Consider the following 20,254-nt stretch of genomic DNA (forward strand, 5'->3'; position numbering starts at 1 on the left):
CGCCCAGCGGCTGTCGGGGCTCTCGGGGCTGCTGGAAGAAATGCTGCTCACATTGCAGCCTGAGCACAGCCTGGGGTTAGAAACAGTGGGGAACGTTAAAGGAAACTTATTTACAAAGGCAAATTAAAAGATCTTTAAAGTCCTATCTTGCAAGTAGTTGGCAGGTTTAAAGGTAAATGGATAAGGCCTTACTGATTTTAAATACAAGCAGGGAATAGGTTAACTCTGCAATACGCATGGTCTAAAATTGACCCTGAATTACTTCTTTTGTCTGATTTTCCTGATATTGACGGTAGTTGAAAGTCACTTATTACTACGGAACTTAAGTGAATTCTGATTTTAGGTTTCTGTTCAGTCTGTAAGAACCATTTTCAGGGTTAGTTTTAGAGCTTATTAGCAGACTCTGTCATGTTAGCCCTGTCCTCGTTTCCCCTTTCCGCCTTTCATTATCTTGGCTGCTTCCTCCAAAAGCTTTGCAGACCCACCTGCCCCATGCATCTGAATGGGATGTTCTGCAGCTTCTAGCTGGTCCCGCATTCCCTCCTCTCCCCATACAGGTGAAAAAAATGGCCAGGCCAAAGGTTTTGGGGTGTTTATAAAGAGGGGGAGGAAAGTCATGGAATTAAGCACACAGGAGGGGTTATGGAGTAGTTATTTTCCACAACCTGTTTTGTGACAGGATCAGATGAGGCTGTGAAGGCAAGAGCTGATGGTGCTTTTGCAAGTGCAGGCATGTCCTGCAGAGCTGTAGGAACACAAGCCCCCACGCATCTGCATTGTCCCCTAGGGATCTGTTTGTTGCCACTGGCTAAGACTGCTGGCATTGCTAGGAAGTGAAGGAAGAGCATTCTGCTTTGTCTTAGTGAGGGCATTCAAAAGCTACAGATAAGACACGAGACCCTGAGGCCTAAATTTGGTTGGTATGAAAAGATCTTTGGGTTACCTTGAAAATACGTGATAGCTGCACTTCTATCGGAAATCACCAGCGATGACTCAGATGACTTCAGGCTCTGTCTTGTTACAAAAGCTGTTGCATATCAAGGCACTCTAGCTTAGGAAGAACACTGAAGTGAAGAGTTTTAGAAAACCAGCTGTATGGTTGGGTTTGAGCTGCACAGGCATTTTCCTCAGTCCTTGCTAAGTTAGATCTTAACCGTGTAAAACTAGCATTACTCATGCACGTACAAACGCTGTACATTGAAAAGTATACGCGGTTTTCACCTCGCTAGACAACAGCATTTTGAAAGAGAACTAAAATTAAGTATTCTTAACTACAAGTACCGTAGAGGCTGTAAAAAAAGCTGTTATATTGTAAAATGTGATTATCTCTAGTTGGTAAGACACAGTTAGAACACCGCAGATAGTACAACACAGAAAATATGTATATGTGTCTTTGAGGACACTTAACATGACCGTTGCTGAATGGGGTTTGCATTGGTCTTGGTTCATTGATTGCTTGAAATGTTTGGATTGCCCTGTTGGAACGAAGCTGTTGCACTACCCTCCTGCATAAGAGCTAAGTAGCCTCACTGCTCTCGCTAGTTGCCTGCTTAGCTAAAACTTCAGTTTATTTTTAATCTCATTAATTTTATTTTTTGCGCACTGTTTCACTGTAAGGTCCTGGTCCCCAAAGGTGTTGAGCTCCCCTCTTTGCCACAGTCAGATCCTGAGGATTAAACTAAAGCTCAATATTTACACTTTTAGTGGGGGGAGAGCTTTTATTCTTCTAAATGTTTCTTTTGGGTTTTCAAGCAATTCTAAAGTAAGAATAATTGACGAATGATCTCGTAGACGTTCTGTCTTTTTAGTTAGCCTCGCCTCTTAGCTGAATGAATTCATGCGATTTTCAATTTCGTATTAGGTCAGCGTTTGTTTGGGGAGACAATCCTAGGGCTAACACAAGGCTCTGTCTCAGACCTTCTGGCTCGCCCGAAGCCCTGGCACAAGCTGAGTTTGAAGGGACGGGAACCCTTTGTCCGCATGCAGCTGTGGCTGAACGATCCCAACAACGTGGAGAAGCTGATGGATATGAAACGAATGGAGAAAAAAGGTAACTTGGAGCAGACTGCTGACTCGTGTTTTCCGTTATTTCAGAGATGACCGTGTCTTTTATAATTCTCCATAAATAGTATCAAGGCAGCATTGATCCAGTATTATGAAGGTTATGCAAAAGGACTTCATGACAGCTTTTTCATAGCTTTATTTGATGCTAGCTCAAGCAGATACATCACAGAAAAACCCCAAACAAACAAAAAAAAACCAAACAAAAAACCAACCGCAAACCCTGAATATTCACCAGCTGTCGTGAAATCATTGCTATATTCTCCTATAGATAAATTACTGAGGCCCTGGTGTATCACTGATAACTTGCCTTACCAAATGAGAAATGTGAGTTTGGGAGCTGGCTTTGGGTTATTAGTTAATAGTGCTGCAGCTGGTCACAGATGTTGGGCTGAAAGAACTGTGCATTGATTCCTGAGAGAGCTTCTTGCCAGTCCTGCACTGATGGTCGCTAGGAGGAAAGAAAAATGCAGTCTTTATAAAAGGGTATTTGAGAATAATGAAATTTGTAGCCTTTATAGGGATGGGGGAAGGTGATTGTGTTAATACATGCTCACATAAAACGGCTAGGTCATGAGTATGTACCTGTGAGAGATCTAAGTTGTTACTGGGTATCTTAGTAGGGAGTATATCCTGAAAATTTATCCTACTCTCTATTTTAAATTCATTACTAAAAAACAGTGGTTGAATTCAGAGCCCTGGTTTTAGTATGTTCATGTGATTTTACAAGACAGACTCTTAGGCTGCCGTTATCAGCAGTTAACTAATTAATGATCTATACACCTCTCGAGCTATCCCTTAATGATATTAGTACAGACAGCGTTAATCATGTGCGCTGAAAGCACTGCTGTTGACTGATGTCCTGAAAGCATTAACACATTTGATCAAGAACTTTGTGATTATATTAAAAATTGCGGTGAGGGAGCTTCTGGGAAAATTGTAGTCTTGCAGGTTTTTAAGAAGAAATTCAAATCCTTGTCATAGTAACCAGTATAATGTAATGCAGTGCAGTATCTTACCGCAAGTTGTGTATGATCTTCCACGAGGAGTAAAATCCACTTGGGTTTCCCACTTACAATTGTAAACCAAAGGGAGCCATGATGGGTTTTGCTATATTAGAAATATGGCAGAAATAAAATTGTCAACTAGCTGGATTTTTATAGGCTCAAAGAGAATGTCACCCATAATGCAGGAAAATAAAATAAAAATAGTTTAAAAGTAGTACTGACAATATCCTCTCAAAACTATTTTCTAAACTGGATTCTTATCAAATACTGTGCAATACATATGCTCTATAGATGGCACCTGAATAGAGTTAAGGCTATAAATCATCTGAGACCCTATACTGAGCTCCTGAACTGTGTAAGTGCTGTCCTCATAGTAGAGCACTCTAAAGTGAATTCAACCCTGTATTTTCTGCAAAATGCTTTCATGCAGGTAAGGATCCTGTGATTTAACCTTTTAAATTGCTCTAGAGCCACATTAAGAATTTAACTTTCCCTTCAGCTAATGTCAGTTAAAGAACAATGCAACTGTGTCTGCTATCAGTGAAACATTATTATCAATTATTTCTCTGTCACATTTTATTAAGGGAGTAAATTAATAATTATGATAAAGGTGAGCTGCATATACCTTTTTTTCTGTTCTGCCAGTCTGAAGTTTGTGCTATAAATGCCCATTTTAAGAGGTTCTGAAAATTTGCAACATACATTAACTAACCTCTTTGGAGGAAGGCGGGGGTTCACGCTCACTAGGCTGAGACACTCTGCACCACCTTTCCTGCCTTGGAAGAGTTCATTCCTCTTTCTTATAACCTCCCGGTGTGTGTGCTGCTGGTAACGTCACACTCCTCACTGAACAGTACTGAAGCCTGCTGTCAGGAGAAAAATTTAATTCCCTTTATTTCCCCATTATTTCGCTTTTTAATAATCTTGTTCAATACCGCATAAGATAAAAATTATATTAAAAGGGGCTCTGTTTTACCTCAGTGAGCAGCCACTAGTTCTGCAGTAGTGTCTGCCGCGTCTATAGCTGAGCACATGCTGGGGAGTCTTTCCAGGGGGACACGGTGATGCTGGGTTGGCAACAGCCAGGGGGAAAAAAAGGTAGTAAAACTCAGGGGATAGAGCTGGCCTTGAGAAATTGGTCACAGACCCAGATCCAGACCTTTGCCCAAATTACATTTGGGGATTTTTTTTTTCATAGGTCTCCTGAGAAATGGAGACCGATCACAGACAAAAATCAAACTTCCCCGAAAATCAAGTGTGTTTGTGACTTGGATTCCAGTTTGAGCCTTGCTGTCACTGCAAATGTGCTGAATGATCTCCTTATGTTGTCTACACGCAGCACATATGTTTAAAATAAGAATTAAAAAGGAAAAGCTTTTATAAACGTCATGTAAAGTTTCCAGAGAGCACCATTAAAGCCTAAAGCTTAGGTGCTAGTTCAGCACATGGCAAAGTACCAGGATCGTGCCTTTGGCCCAATGGAAATTTGCTCTGATAATATATTATCCTCCAGAAAACCAATTGGTTGTGACAGAACAGTAGGACATCCTCTTTATTTTTATGTTTAAGGAAATATGTGCATTTATATAATTTGTTCCATTCACGTGAGAGAGACCCAAATAAGCTATTGCAACTTTTGTGATCCCGGTGTGAGGTTGCAAAAGCAGAGGTAGGCATAGGGCATGACATTTTTCCCAAGCTATCACAGTTCCGTGCTGTCCTTAGGAGTCTAATGATGGGAGCTCTGACCTGCCAGAAATGCCGTCCTTCGGAGAGCAGAGAAAGCAGAGATTCAGAGCATCCTGATGCATGGGTGTCTCTTGTTAAGTCAGTTGCCTGACCAGATTGCAGAAAGTCCGGTTAGAGATAGCCTAAACACCTTTTACATCTGCCATGTGAGGTTCTGTTTTGTCTCATGGCCTCCTTTAAGCTGCTGCACGTTGCTGAAGTGATAGGTGCTGTCTTTCAGCCCTCTTGGTTGTGCTATCAAAGGAGACAGGGGAACCTTGTGTATAGTTTGCATGTCAATGCAGGTTTGAGGTAACACCTAGTAGTCCTTGAGATTAAGAACCTTATATAAATGTGAGATTATGTTGCTGGAATGATTAATTCCGTGGTTGAAGGTTGTAACAGTTCCTTGAAGGCTGCAAAAATAAGGCCAATAGGTCACCTTGAAATAATGCATTTACCTGTGGTCACTTTGCAGTTCTGCATCCGGTTGGAACAACTTAAATAGGTGATTTTTTAAATGAAGTTTATTTTAAAGAAGAAAAAAACCACTTTGCTTTTTCTGGTTATTTCAAAAGCATGCAGGACTGTATCATGGCAGAGTGATGGATCATGAGCAACTCATGTTCTGTTCCATATCAGTGATCTTACACAGTAGGCAATCCACAGGTAATCTGTCATATTCAGGAAAAACAAAATGAGGGCCATGCAGATACCCCCAAAGGTTACAGAGTGTGTTCAAAATGCACTTTGACGATAGGAAGACACAGTGTAAAAAGGTCCCACTGGACGTACCTCTGTGTAGAGCACAGGATGCTGAAACCCCTTGGAGACAAAACCTAGCCAGTCCTGGATGGAGCTCTGCCAGAAGTTGGCTTGTGTGAGAAGGGCTTTCAACCTTTCCGTTTATTTGATTGAACTGAATTTTTATTCTTTGTGCACCCTCAGCCTAAAGGCAGAGCTGTGGGGAGAGAGAAATTTATTTTTTGAAGAATTTGGTTGCTGACCGGTGTGACGTGCCCCACATTGGTCCCTGGCTCCGATCGGAGCTCCTGGCTGTTCGAGATTTAGTGCCTGCTAGATTGATGTCAGGCTGGTGTAATCTGGAACTTAATAGCCAAGGTTATCAAATTGCAGCTCTTGAATACCTAAACTCTTAAATATCTAGAAAGTATTTAACAGGCCATTAAATATTTTATTGACAAGATTCATCTATATTTGCCATTTTCAGCCCCCTCATTAGCAATGCTTGTGCATAATACTGCCAGGTGCAGTAAATCCCACCTCTTTGCCCGGTGTAAATCAATCAAGTCAGTGACAGCATTTAGTGGGACTCTTTCCTTGCAGAATTTGCCAGGGTAATTCAGTCCCTGGCGGGGAGGAGAGTTAGCAGTGGTATCACAGGCTTCTGCCATCAGCCTCACCAAGCTCCATCAGTGCAGCAAGAGCTTTCTTAAAAGTATATGCATTTTTGAAAGAGCCTTGCGTAGGGGAGGAGGATGCTGTGGGCTGTTTTTCTTTCATAACCTGTCACCGCTATAGCAGAGATCTGTAGGAGAAAGCAGCAAACGCCTGATGGGTTATTCAGCCCGTCACTGGGATCTCCGGGCTCTGGGCGCCATCGTGTGTTGGAGACGTGGCTGCGGCTGCCTTCAGCTTCCACAGTCATATTTTTAATTCAGAGACTTTAAGTGTTAGAGAGACCTTAGTGTACACCTTAAGTGTTTAACAACCAAAACCATTTAAGTTGAAATGAAGTGCAGCTATCCTAATCAGGTGCCTGTGTGGAAGTTCACCACTCTTGAAAGAGTGAATTTGAAGTAAGTCGTGTTAACTGAACCCTGTTATTCATGTCCCATGTTCGCTGAAAAAGCAGAAAACTCTGGCAGGTTTCCAGGCGATTTACCCTCTTTTCTTTCCCTTCTTTCTTCTTTCTCTGCCTCTTGCGTCCTCCCCACGTTTGCTTTCCCCTGATCTCTGATGATGCCCCTTCCTTTCTGTTCTCTCCGAATAGCCCATCCATGCGTCTACAACCTGTCATCTTCGTATTTATTCCACAGCTCATATATTCATTGATTTTGCATTTGTATTCAGCTGGGGCTGATCCGATGCGCCTCTCTTTCAGCCTACATGAAACGGCGACACAGCTCTGTTAGCGACAGTCAGTCTTGTGAGTCCTCATCCGCTGGAATAGACTACAGCCAGGGAGCCAGCCCGCAGCCGCAGCATCAGCTGAAGAAGCCCCGGGTGGTGCTGGCACCGGAAGAGAAGGAAGCTCTGAAACGAGCCTACCAGCAAAAGCCATACCCATCACCAAAAACCATTGAGGAACTCGCTACGCAGCTCAACTTGAAAACCAGCACCGTGATCAACTGGTTCCACAATTACAGGTATGAGATCTCCCGGGAGCCCTACTCATAAAGGATTTATTTTATTTGCTTTGGCAGGGTGCTGCTCTGCTTCAGCAGACTGTGTCTGCTTCTGCTAGCATTGAGCGGTTGTACAAAATGAACAGTTTCGACAGCAGGGAGGTTCTAACTAACAGTAATGCTAATGCTCCAGACTAATTTTAAGTCATCCCTGAGGAACAGCAATATTCACATATTGATGTAAGTAGTGCTTTTAAACAGAAAGTCTCACTTTTGGAGTGGGCGTTGATTTAGAGATGTCCACTGGTGAATATTTATAAATCCCATTGCAGTAAGCAAGACTGGTCTTTCTTACTTGCGTATGCACGCTCACACAGACATATACTCACACATATATACATACATCTAGGTGTGTGTTGTGTGTGTTATGCCTGGGTCACTTGTGGGGGGGGTCCTTGGAAGTGTCCTCTGCTGGATGGCATCAGAATTGCACTGCTTTCATCGCATATTTTTCCCACGTAAGAGCTAAAAGAGGATTTTCTTTTAGGTCTTGAGTCACTGACCTCTGAAAATAGGCACAGTGTGTGCTGTATTTCTGGGAAGCTCCGCACAGTCATGAAGGACAGAGAACCGATAACCCTGAAGTCAGATGTGGCCACAGATTTGTTTCATTATTATGATTAAATCGTTGAGTCCCACTGTAATGAAATAAGATGTTGATCTGTTTAGTTCCTTTCTCAAATTAGAAGGAACCTTCTCCACATTTGAAACATTGAAGTAGGTTTTGGCCTAGAGACACTGATAAACAGAAAAAATGCTGGAATGACATGTAAGAATTATAAGGATTTGAATAAACATACTATCAACGGTGCTTGGGATTGGGAATCTTAATTAGTGCAGCAGACTTTTCTTGAAGAAATTTGTGCTAATGAATATTGAACAGGTACAGTTAAGATACCAGATTTAATACTACTCTGCCCCTTCACTCGGAGCCAGTAATGTTCCTAATTAGTCCAGATTGCTAAACTTGTTTGTTACTAGAAACTGCTAACATTTAAAGGGTATTTTCCACTTTGGCCCTTCTCAGCTTTTAACAGGGAAGTTGCTGAAGCAGAAGCAGCACAGTTTAATGACATATCTCAGAAATATTATGCACAATCGTAAAATAATGTTTATAGTAAACAATATAAAATTTTAAAATTATAACCAACGAGTAATCATATTTACACTGAATTTCATTGACTTGAATTCGCTACAGATGCAGCCTCTTTCACGGCTCAGAGTTCTCCAAATGCAGGCCTCTCTTCCAATTCCCACTTCCAGGCAATTATACACAAGTTGGAGGAATGCCTATGAAAATATGTTCCCTTCGGCCTGACAGCAAAATGTGCTGTTCTCACTTACGCAGACGAGTGCGGGAGCACTGGTGGCATGTGTCATCTTCCTCATTATCATGAGATCTCCTGTTCAGGCATGCTGCGAGAAAGCGTGACAAGTCATGATTGATCAGCGCGTTTAGCCACACCAAGCTATACACTAATGTAGACTAGGTGCTGACAGTTGTATACAAAATAAAAAATTTATAAACAAGGTGCTATAGGCTGGTGGGTAGCACAAGCCTCACAGCACTGAGTGATCTGGACCTGCTCCCAGATGTGTTGCTGAGTCTCCAGGATTTTAAAGAGATGTTTCAAGCCTGTTTGGAGCCCCGGGTGCTCTTTGAGCAGTTGCCACCACTGAAAAATCGGAACACATGCTTGTTCTTTTCCTCTGTACAATAACTTTCTTAGCTTTCATGCATGACGTGCTCTTAAATCATTTGCAGGACGTTGCAGAAGAGGTACAAGTTACATGTTCTGCTAGGGGAACAGGATCTGACTGCTCTGCAGCTCATGTATTATAGGAAATGGGTAGTCTTTCCCCTCTTCATCTTCTCTGGGCCAAACTTAACTTTATTTATCTCTTTCATGCTCTTCCTCAGCCATTTCTTTTCCAAACTGAAGAGTCTTCATACAGAAGCAGTTCCACACCTCAGACCATATAAATTTTTCTTTAAAGTAACTTCAGGTGAGGCGGGGTACATATTTGGACAAGTTTGTCTTCCTGTCTCTTGGGAATCCTGTTGCAATAATGCTTTTCCTTTGGGATTCAGCCCAAGCCTCACCTTCCAAAGGTGGTTGCTACAGCAGAATCTACCTTTATATCCACCAAATGGGAACTCAGCACTAGCATTTATTTTCCACAGCAAAAGAAACTTGAAAAAATTCCTCAGCAGGCAAAGAAATAATTCACTTCAGACTATAAATAGGTATAAAGGATTTTGACATGTTTGCAGACTTCTCCAAGTCTATGGCTTTGCATCCGTACCAATCACATAGCTCTCAGAACATAGAAATAAGAATATGTCTTGCTTTGCATTCGTGAAGCACATATACAGGACCCATCAGAGTTTGAGGCTCTGTTGTCTTAAGAACTGTACAAAAGAGTAGGAGGCAGGGATTTCTATCCCACTTCACATGTGGAAGCTGGCACAGAAACTTGGTAAGGTCATAGAGATGATACTACAGAAGCATCGGGAATTAAACCAAACTTTCTTGAATTGTAATCTAGTGCTTTTGGATCCTAAATTTCATTGCTCTTACTGTGGGCATATTTTTTCAATGAGCTGTAGCTTTATGCTTGTTTAGATGAGTTCCTGGAGTTGCATGAAGGCTTGGTACAGGGAACTTCAGCATATTCCCCAGGAGATCTCTGATAGTTTGAGTTACGCTGATGAATGCCAACAGGATGTGTTGATGTCGAGGCCAACACCTTCCACCGAGAGGAGCGCTCTCTGGAATTTCTTAGCTGCTGTCACCAGTTCTTCTTTACTGTAGGGATTTAATTACTGTGTTAATCAGGAGCCAGACTAGATTCCAGAAGCAATATATTGGGTGTGAATTCCAGGGATTTCCACAGATATCGAACCTGTAGGGCTGTGGTCAGATACTCAGTGAGCATGTTCTTATTCAGTATCTTGCTGGAGCTGAGGTATTTTAAATGCCACACAAGCACAAAGCTCTTACCCGTTTCCTCTCCTGACTTGGGGAAGGTTACAGAAGCAGTGTGTTCTGGATCAGTGTCCATGCAGGGAGATTATAGGCATAAATAGAGCCTGATAATCGATGTTGCAGGATGCATGCAATTAATGGTAATAGAAAATTAATGTTAGCACCTGTGGTCTTCTGTTAGGTGAATAATATTCTCCTAGGGAAAACTACAGGCCCCCTAAATCCTTCAGAACTGTAGAGTCAGCAAGTACTGCTGAAATACTCTGTTGCATTTCAAGGAAGTCAATAATATCATTAGCTTCAAAAGCACTATTCAGATGGTGTTCTGCATTTATCCTAATTTTTTTCCATTGTGTGCTGTCTTCCGTAGCACATTTAGGGGAAAAATGAAAAATTCGTACAGCCATCAGCGTTGGGAGAGCATTTCACTTGTGATTTGCAAGACCCTTGGCAGTTCTCCCTGGCTAAAACCAAAAGTGTTAGCTTCACTCTGAAAGATAAAGTTTTGCTAAACTCTCCCTGTGTCTGTAGTCTCGTCCCTGACCACAGGTCATTGAGGCTCCCTCTTGGTTGCAAATTAGGACCTGAACAGTGGTCATAACCTCTCCTACTGACAGAGCGGTATGGAGAAAGAGTTGCCCTAGGCCCTACGATTTTTTCATAAACTGTTCTGTACTTGTGAGGATATTGGGAGCTCCTAAACAGAGAAGGAAGAGGGAGGGAGGACCAAGTTCAATGGCAAAGGCAGTGTGTTTGGAGTGTTGTTGCACGCTTCAAGTAATAGGAGGCACAAGGTGGCACACCAGGCAATTTTAACCACACATTGAGTGTATTAATTCTCTTGAAATGCGCTGCTTGCCTTGTCACTATTCATGTTCTGAAATTGATTTTTTTAAATAAAAAAAGAGGCAGAAGTCAGACTAGCTCATAGACTGACAACCTGTCAAAAGGCTGTGCTTCCCCAGAGCGGTTTCAGAACAACGGACTTTGCTTCATCTTCATTTCTCCTTGGTGTCCAGGAGAACACCAAGGGGGTTGTCCATATTTTTCTCTTGTTTGTTTTTTGTTTAGGCAAACTGTGGCTCATTTCTAGTAGAAATCTGAATTGTTTTGTATTTACAACCCATTTTCTTCTGGATATACTAGAAATGTGTTCATATTTTTAAAATCAACCCTTTTCTGGTCCAGTGTATTGTAAAGTTTCACCTTCCTGATGTCAGACTTTTAGTGGGAACGGGAGACTGCAGAGGCTTTCATCTCTGTCCCTTAGACCACATCCAGTGCTGTAAAAATTTAGCATACAATTATGATTGTTAGTTAACTTAAACTTGAAAAAAAAGGGAAGATGATCTGTCATTGGCTTTCACCAATCATTTTAGTATAAATTGATTATCTGCATAAAGTTTATATTTCTGCTTTATTCCATAATGCCTGCTGTGGTTACTAGAAGGGGCAGTCATCAACATGAGATTGACAATAAATACACAAAATCCTGGTTGAAGTCAGAGGGGTCAGTCTAACACTGAGCACTGCAGAAGTTACCAGAAATGGCTTATCTGCTCAAAATCCCGGCTGCGACCGCCTGCCCTCCCGCTGCGCCGTGGAGGAGCCCCAGGGCGGTCTGGGGTTTGCAGCCTGCATCCCTTCTAGCACAGCAGGCTTCGCAGCGGGCGTGTGGCCAGGGAAAATGAAATTAAGAGCATCTTGACAATATTTCATGTTCTTCCAAACGCCTTTTCAGTCAGTCCTTTGGGTTTGAGGCTGTGAGCGCTTACACTGACCCAGCTTGGTGCGGCTGTCCTGTAGCCAAGGCAAAATGGCATCTTACGAAAAGGGTTTTTGAATGGCGTATCTGGTAGAGCAGGGTGGCTCCGAGTGACCCCCGGCAGACTCACCATCCCTCTCCCCTGTCTCCTAGGTCTCGCATCCGCCGGGAGCTGTTCATCGAGGAGATCCAAGCTGGGAGCCAGAGCCAGGCTGGGTCGAGCGATTCTCCTTCCGCCAGAAGCAGCAGGGCCGCTCACAGCTCCGAGGGAGACAGCTGCGATGGCGTGGACGCAGAAGGCCCACCTGAAGGAAAGCCAAGTGGCCCGGAGGCGGATGAGTACAGCAATGCAACCACAAAGTCTCAGGGAGGGCCAGCGGAGTCGGCATTCGAAGCGGGGGAAGAGGCACTGCAAGGCGCCAGGTCTTCGGAGAAAACGGAGCCGTTCCAGGCGGAGAGCCTGGAGGACACCGATGACGAGGGCAGGCTCAGAGCACCGCGCCAGAGCTCTCCACCGGCGTCGCAGCGCCCGGGAGAAGCTCTGGAGACACTGCCAAACTCTGCCACGGAAGGGGATGCCTCTACCTCAGCTGCCTCCACCTCAGTCCTTACAGGGGAGAGCTCCTACAAGTCAAAAGAAAGTTCAGAGAAAATCTCCAGTGTGCCAAGTACGAGCTCGACGCCGGCCGCAGGCTTGCAGAAAGCCAACTCTCTGCAGAGCTTGTTCGGCTTGTCCGAGGCGGTGAGCTCCAGGAACACGCGAGACAGCTCCTTGAGGAAAAAGAAAGCGGCAAACTTGAACAACATCATCCACCGCTTGGAGAAGGCCGCGAGTCGAGAAGAGGCCGTCGAGTGGGAGTTTTGAGATTAAACTCGCCCAACTCTGGAGAGCTGGGAAGTGAAACTGGACCTCTACTGGTTTTATTGTGTTGCGCACTTAACCGCCCTGCGGGCCACAGGGCAAAAACGCCATAGGCCAAGGTGCATATAGAAAACAAAAAGGAGCGTTAAGCCCAATTTATGTTTGTGTTTTCGAGGAAGAAAACTGAAATGTGTAGTCAAGCTTTTTTGTACCCTGAAGTGTTTTTATTATTGCCCTAAGTGATTTCCACAATTTCTGGAATAACTCATACAGCTTTGCCTTGTGCCCTCCTCTTTGGTGTGGGCTTTAAAAAAAGAAAAACAGAAAAAAAGAAAAAAAAAAATCAAACCCACATATTAAAAGGGGGCTTTTTATCTGCCATCTAATGGCTACAGAGCGATAATACACTATTATCTTCTTAAACCAGGAAAAAAGGGGAGATTTTTCAAAAAAAAAAGAAAAAAAAAAGAAAGTTTTTTGTAGCTGTTCAGTTGCTGCTAAGAGATTGCACAGTCAACCGACTCTAAACACACTAGTTTGGATTCCTACATATTTTCAAGAAAAGAAAAGAATCTTGTTGTTTGAAACTTTGAATTAAAAAAAAAACCACATTTACTCCACATATTTTTTAACAAAACAAAAAAAAAAAAGTCACATCAGGAAAATATCTTAATTTGTGGTAGCTGACTTAGTGTTTTCTTGTAAGTGAAATAGAATATTGACACGTAGTGCACATTGTTTCATAGCTTTAACTGATTCTGGTCTTTTGCAGACCAGAATTTGTTTAATACACTCCATTTTAGGCCAAATCAGGACAAAAAAAAATCTGAATCTAGGTATTTTATAATCTGCTTTTTAACCTCTAACCACAGAGCACGCTGATCAGACCTCATATCTAGGAGGTTTAGGAGACAACTTAGAAAGAGCATGTACTTGATCATTTCACTTGGTTCGTAGTGTACAGAATTTCCTTTCAGTAAAGACAGATAGCTCAAAAAATGTTGGCCAGTAACATTTCAGCCTGCTACTTCGGAGACGTATTCCGTAACCCAAAATATTCAGCTTACCTGGAATCGATTAAAGTGTAGTTCACGTGTACGATTGCTGTCACACACCACTAAGAGGGGACTGGAGCTGCCTCAGATACAAAAAGACCCACACCCAACCGACTCTAAACACACTAGTTTGGATTCCTACATATTTTCAAGAAAAGAAAAGAATCTTGTTGTTTGAAACTTTGAATTAAAAAAAAAACCACATTTACTCCACATATTTTTTAACAAAACAAAAAAAAAAAAGTCACATCAGGAAAATATCTTAATTTGTGGTAGCTGACTTAGTGTTTTCTTGTAAGTGAAATAGAATATTGACACGTAGTGCACATTGTTTCATAGCTTTAACTGATTCTGGTCTTTTGCAGACCAGAATTTGTTTAATACACTCCATTTTAGGCCAAATCAGGACAAAAAAAAATCTGAATCTAGGTATTTTATAATCTGCTTTTTAACCTCTAACCACAGAGCACGCTGATCAGACCTCATATCTAGGAGGTTTAGGAGACAACTTAGAAAGAGCATGTACTTGATCATTTCACTTGGTTCGTAGTGTACAGAATTTCCTTTCAGTAAAGACAGATAGCTCAAAAAATGTTGGCCAGTAACATTTCAGCCTGCTACTTCGGAGACGTATTCCGTAACCCAAAATATTCAGCTTACCTGGAATCGATTAAAGTGTAGTTCACGTGTACGATTGCTGTCACACACCACTAAGAGGGGACTGGAGCTGCCTCAGATAGAGAACTTTTCCTGCTGTTGGTGGCCATTTACTGACTCTCTTCCCACCACAAGCACTGATTTTAAATACGTTTTAGTTGTGGGAAGCTTGCTTTTGCATGGAAAAAAGAGTACATGGCGATGACCAGACGGGCTCTTACCGCTACGGAAATAGCCCAAACTCCAAACCAAAACATTCATGCTCTCGAGTCCCAGTCTAGACCGTTTTGCCCTGCAGAAATACAGCCTTTTTCCATTATTTTATGCACAGGTTAGGGCTGATCAAAGTACAAATCAAATTCTAACTTGTCTCTAACTCCTCCTGTTGTCTATATGTATATGCGTGAGCATAGAGGTGTGTGGAAGGATGTGTGTGCGTGAGTGTGTGCGTGCAATTTTATACGTCTGTGTATTTTCTTACGTACTTGTGCACACATAGAGTGCATTACTGCCACCTTTTTTCAATAAGCTGTTTTATCAGTTATGGCTTCTACAAGTTTGCTAATTTAGACTCCTTTATTGCCATATCTTTAAAACTAACAATAGATGATTTCGGAATATATATATATATAAAAATATATATATATATAATTTTTTTTTGCTTATTTATAGGTGCTGTATTTTATTATCTGATTGTTAGGAAGGGATGAAAGGGGGCAAATATTCTTTAGAGGGATAGACTGCCGGCAGTATTTGGTATAATTTACAAGATGTAGTTGTCATACTGTATATTATTGATTGAAGACTTTTTGACCGTATTGTGTATCATTGAACTTTTGTCTTAGGTCAGCATCTTTTTGATGACACTTTAATGGTGCATTCATTACTTCTTAAGTTTAATTAATATTACTTTTCTGATTTTGGGGGAGGGAGGGATGGGGAGAGGAGTTCCGACTTTAAAGGTATGTTCCCAATATTACACCTCAGTGTGCTTGTATTAATTCATTAGTAGGATTTTTGACTGTAAGATGTGAAACCACATTTCTTGCATGATGTTTTAGAACTTATGTATTTCATTTACAGTCTCTTAACATGCAACAGCAGCACTTAGCGCAAGTTTTCACAAATTAAGAATCAGTACACTAAAATCAATCCTTATCATGATTAAGAAAAGAAGGCTCTAGGAGGCTGAAAGGCAGGGATTTATTTCCTATTTTTACTGCTAGCTGTTTCAGGATACCTCCGTGGGTAATTGGGGACTTGTGATGCAAAACTAAAATTGAGAAACGGAGAGAGCAACTGCCCCTTTCTGTGATGAGCTGAGGAGACAATTTGTAATAACAGACACCAGTATGCGACAGCACGTGCTGGAAGCGGTTACGGCTTCTGATCTGGAGTGCAGTTAGTCCGTGGGAACGGCCAGCGAGGGAAATAACGCGGTGAAGCAAAGTGTTACCTCTCTGTATCTGTACAGTGTCCTGGTGTGACGTACAAAGCACAGCTCCATCGATAAATGCACGTCCTGGTAAAAATAGACGTACCTTAATACAAGTCATAACAAGATGCGTCTTCAGCCAAAAAGCAAAACTTCTGACTAGAAGACGCAGATATTTTCTTATGTTCTTTATTTTTTTTCTTTGTTGTTGTTTGGTTCAGGTTGGGTTTTTTTAATTAATTCTAGGCAATGCACTTGCCAGTCTGTTTCTACTGTCCTTGTCTGCTGATTGGAGATCCAGGTGCTTGATGCAGTCAAATGGTTACTCTCGGCTTTCTCGATAGTGAGGTTTTTTTCTGTTTGATGATACTTTTTTAAATTAATATTCCCCAAACTGTTCTTGTGCCTGTGTCTATACGATTGCATTCCATGATGCTTACTGAGAGCTCTTGCTGCATTATACGACAGCAGAACTGTATTCACAGATTGAACGCAAATGCAGCACTTAAGGTCAATCTCTCTTCTTAATAAGCAATACGTAAGTGCCTTGAAATTTATATCTTTTTTTTTTTCCCCTGTTTATTTTTGTTTTTCTTTTCAAGTTTCCACTAGTTCTTTAGGATTCTTTAGCGTCTGCCCGGTTTTTAATGCTGTAATTATTTTTAAAAAGCATATCTGTAGCTTGCCCTAGAGGAAATCTTTCTTTTATAACACTAACTGTTAATTCTAAGCTCCATTATTACATTTGAATCATGTAATTTCGCTGGATAAAGACAGCATTCATAAGTCAGAAGTCACTCCATCCTGCCAAGGGTTGTCATTGGTATCTATTATAAAATTAATCAAATAAAATGCTGTCAGTATTTCCTATATTTTTGGCACTTTATTAATGGCTTAGCTCCTTTTGTTGCTTCATATTTAATGATCTGCATTGAATGTGGATTAGCCTGCTGAGATGCTGTTGGGGTGACCCGGGCCGTCCTGCCGGGAGTCACTTTGGGTTCCTTAGTGACCACCTTATTTAAAGGCACGGGCAGACGAACACCCTCAGATCGAGCTCTTGGAGTTTAAGTGATGTTCCCAGCTGTTTGTTCCCGATTTTTAGCCAAGGTCACAGCTGCTTTTCTGTTTCAGTGGAAAGTAAAACGGATTAGCTTGAACTACTGCTGAGATTCTCTTGTTGGAGATGAGTTAGCTACTGGCTTTCCAAACTGGCAGAGACCTCCCGGTTTAGAGACTGAACTTCAGCAACACTGAAAGATTTTTAGCTATATTTCTGATCAAGTGCGGCATTTGAAAGTAACGCTTTTAGGAAAATGTGTATTGGAATAACTTTTTTTATTTAATTAAAAGAAAAGGATAAAAAGTTGGAGGAGAAGAAATGCCAAAGAGTAGCACGCTGGCTTTTTACCCTCTTGGGTCACCGATTACGCGGGAAGGGAAAAGGCATTGTTTAGGCACGTGTGACGGGGGGCTCGTTTCGCGGGGCAGTCATTTTATAGAGTGCAGAGCGTGGCACAGAGCCCTCGCTGATGGCGTTTCTTTTCCTGATGGGTAAAAGCACAGGTAGTTTTCAGAAAATCTGTAATGCCAGAGTCTGTTTTTTCCTGAGGTTCTCTAAAAGCATTTTTATTTTCTCTTTCTGATTCCAGTTCCATGCTCTTACTAAAGCTGTGGACGAAGGGCCCAACTGCAGTTAAAATTGTCAATTTTTCTCCCTGGATGGTTAGGGAAGGAAAAAAGTGTAATACTTCGTTTGCTAGAAGCAAGGGAAGAGTATCCCTTGGCAGAGGGGTCATACAATATGATTGTCGATACGCTTCCATTTTTGAGGATACAGCTTTCAGACAACAGAATTGCACATGTTTATTGGCAGAAATGCATTTAATTACAATTGCTGTTGATTTTGACCGTTTTATTTATTCATCTGTAAAATGCCTATAAATAGAGCCGCTCTTTAAGGGAACCTGTATCAGTGCACTCGGCCCATATCGTGAATTAGTGAGTCCTTTAGTAATAAACTCCTTGCTGTAATAGGAAAGAGCTACCTTACAGTTAAAAGGAAAAAAAAGTATGTGCCTTTCTCATTAGGTGAAAGATCTTTGCGTTATTTTTATGTAACTTGTTCATACGGGAATGGTGTAGAGAAGGGGGTTCATGAACACAACAGAATTCTATGCAATATCCTCTGATCCAATTACTTAGAAGTTGCTATTTTTCAATCCTTTAATGGGAGAAATAGTAAGTTAGAGAAGCGCATCATTCTGGTGGTAACTCGAACTACAAAGCTGATAAATTTACATAAAATAGGACTGAGGGAAGCCTGACAAAATAATGTAATGAAATAGTGGAAAATGCTAACAGTGATTGCAGTCCCCATTAGCACAGTTGCACTCAGAAGTCTGTCATTTTCCATCTTAAAATTATTAATTTTGAGTATTCTTAAAACTTATATGAAATAAAAATGCTCCTGGCAAAACCAGGGCAGGTTAGAAACAGGAGGAAAAAAAAAACCAAAAACATTTTGACCATATATAAATGATGAGAATACACGGAAAAAAGTAACTGGTTTTGGACACTTCTTTGCACTTAAATCCAAAATAGTTTATTTAAACTGAAGTGTTGCAGTAATCTGGACTAGTGCCTTTAGCAAGGTTGCAAAGAGATTGGTAATCTTAGCAATTTGTTGCAAACCGAAAGTAAAGCGGTGACATTTTAACATGCAGATGGAGGGCACTATTTTTGCTTCATTTGTGTCTCTAACAAGTGAGTTTCTTGAATTCTCTCTTCTTTCTTCTTCACCCAGTGAACGTATCCTAGGATATTCTCTGTCTTAAAGCCGCTGCGTATGGCTGAGCTGTGAGCGTTTCTTGAAGACTATCAGAAATGGAGGAGGAGAAGAAGAAAAGTTGGTTCTTAGGTGGGGGCCAGATTTAACGTTCACTAAAACCAAATCAAGCCTTTCCCGTGAGTGAGTGGCAGTTTTGGCCCTGGTGAGACAAGCTGCTTATAGCCTCATATTCCTAAACTCAACTCGCACAGATAAAACGGCTGCAAAGCAGTATTCAGTTCACTTACATGTCGGCCTGCGACTTTCCCCTTGCACTTTCTGTTGCCCCGCTGAACATCAACATTTTCTTCGTTTGTGTTGCATATACAATCAACTTATTTAAAAAGAAAAAAAATAGGGAATTTTAAAATTCTGTACAAAACAAACGACCTTTTTTCCCAGGAGTTTAAGATCTTGCCGGATGGTTTTAAATCGCAAGGAGAATCACTGGCATGGAAAGCACGAGATCTGACTCTCTTTTCTGGCTCAACCTCCTTAGTTTGAAAAGTGACTTAGTTGTCCCTGTCTCCTTCACATACGTGTTTGAGCTCTAAAATGTAGAAATATTATTTCACCAATTTGTTCTTTCCTCCCCATCTCTTTTATGGGATATATTGACTATGCTATATATAAAATATAGTTAATAATGAACTTTGTAGGAAGAAAAGCCCTTTATGCTATGCCTAGGGACTGATTTGTCCTACATGACCAGGTCATGTACTATACCCTACCCTACCCTATTAATATGCAAGGATAAAAAGTTTTTATGCTCTGAAGGTGAAATTTATCCTTTTGGAGAAGGTTAGCATTAGGCCTGTGCACTTAAGTTTTCAAAAAGCCTTAAAAATAGGTAAGTGGTGCCATCTCTCACCTCAGGGATGATTCCCCCCCCCAGCCAAGTGGTACTGTGGCATATTTAATACAAATTATTAGTCGTAAGGTCATTTTGCAGTTGAAGAAAGTCATTCATTGAACTTTTATTAGTGAGCCTCCTCCCCGGCATCCTCTGGTACAGCCAAGGGCTGATGGAGGTGGGCATCCCACCTGCTTTTCCCAAAACCTGAGCACTCCATGTCAAACCCAAAGTCCTTGGCTGTCTATGAAGTCTACGTTTCTACAACTATTTCGTGAATGGAAAAAAACCTGATCTGACTCCCGGGCTTGATTTTCATTGCTATTCACAAACATGTTCTGGCACTAAAGTGCATTAAAAGGAAATGTCTCCTTTTAAAAAATAAGTAAGATTATTGTATTTTTCCATGTCCAGCTATTCGAAGGACAATTGCTGCCATTTTTCAAGCTTGCTTTACTCACCGTGATGTTAGTAGATTTTTGCCACAGTTCTGTAGATTTCTTATTATTAAAACTGTTGGTTTCATAGTATCATTTCAGTTTCTTTATCTTTTGAAACAGTCAAGTGCGGAGAATGACTGAA

At 41.4% G+C, this 20,254-nt stretch overlaps 1 protein-coding gene across 1 annotated transcript in view; it reads left to right on the forward strand.

Annotated features, from left to right (window-relative positions):
• CUX1 (cut like homeobox 1) overlaps positions 1 to 13,234 on the forward strand; it is a 210,525-nt gene extending 197,291 nt beyond the window's left edge. The window contains exons 22-24 of the mRNA XM_009275491.1: positions 1,862 to 2,050; positions 6,922 to 7,186; positions 12,134 to 13,234. Of these exons, the coding sequence (XP_009273766.1) occupies positions 1,862 to 2,050; positions 6,922 to 7,186; positions 12,134 to 12,845 (1,166 nt within the window). The 3' untranslated portion in view covers positions 12,846 to 13,234. The remainder of the gene's footprint in view (positions 1 to 1,861; positions 2,051 to 6,921; positions 7,187 to 12,133) is intronic.
• The last annotated feature ends 7,020 nt before the right edge of the window (positions 13,235 to 20,254 follow it).

This window comes from Aptenodytes forsteri, unplaced genomic scaffold (genome assembly GCF_000699145.1).
Source record: "Aptenodytes forsteri isolate BGI_AS27 unplaced genomic scaffold, ASM69914v1 Scaffold347, whole genome shotgun sequence".
Lineage (NCBI taxonomy): Eukaryota > Metazoa > Chordata > Aves > Sphenisciformes > Spheniscidae > Aptenodytes > Aptenodytes forsteri.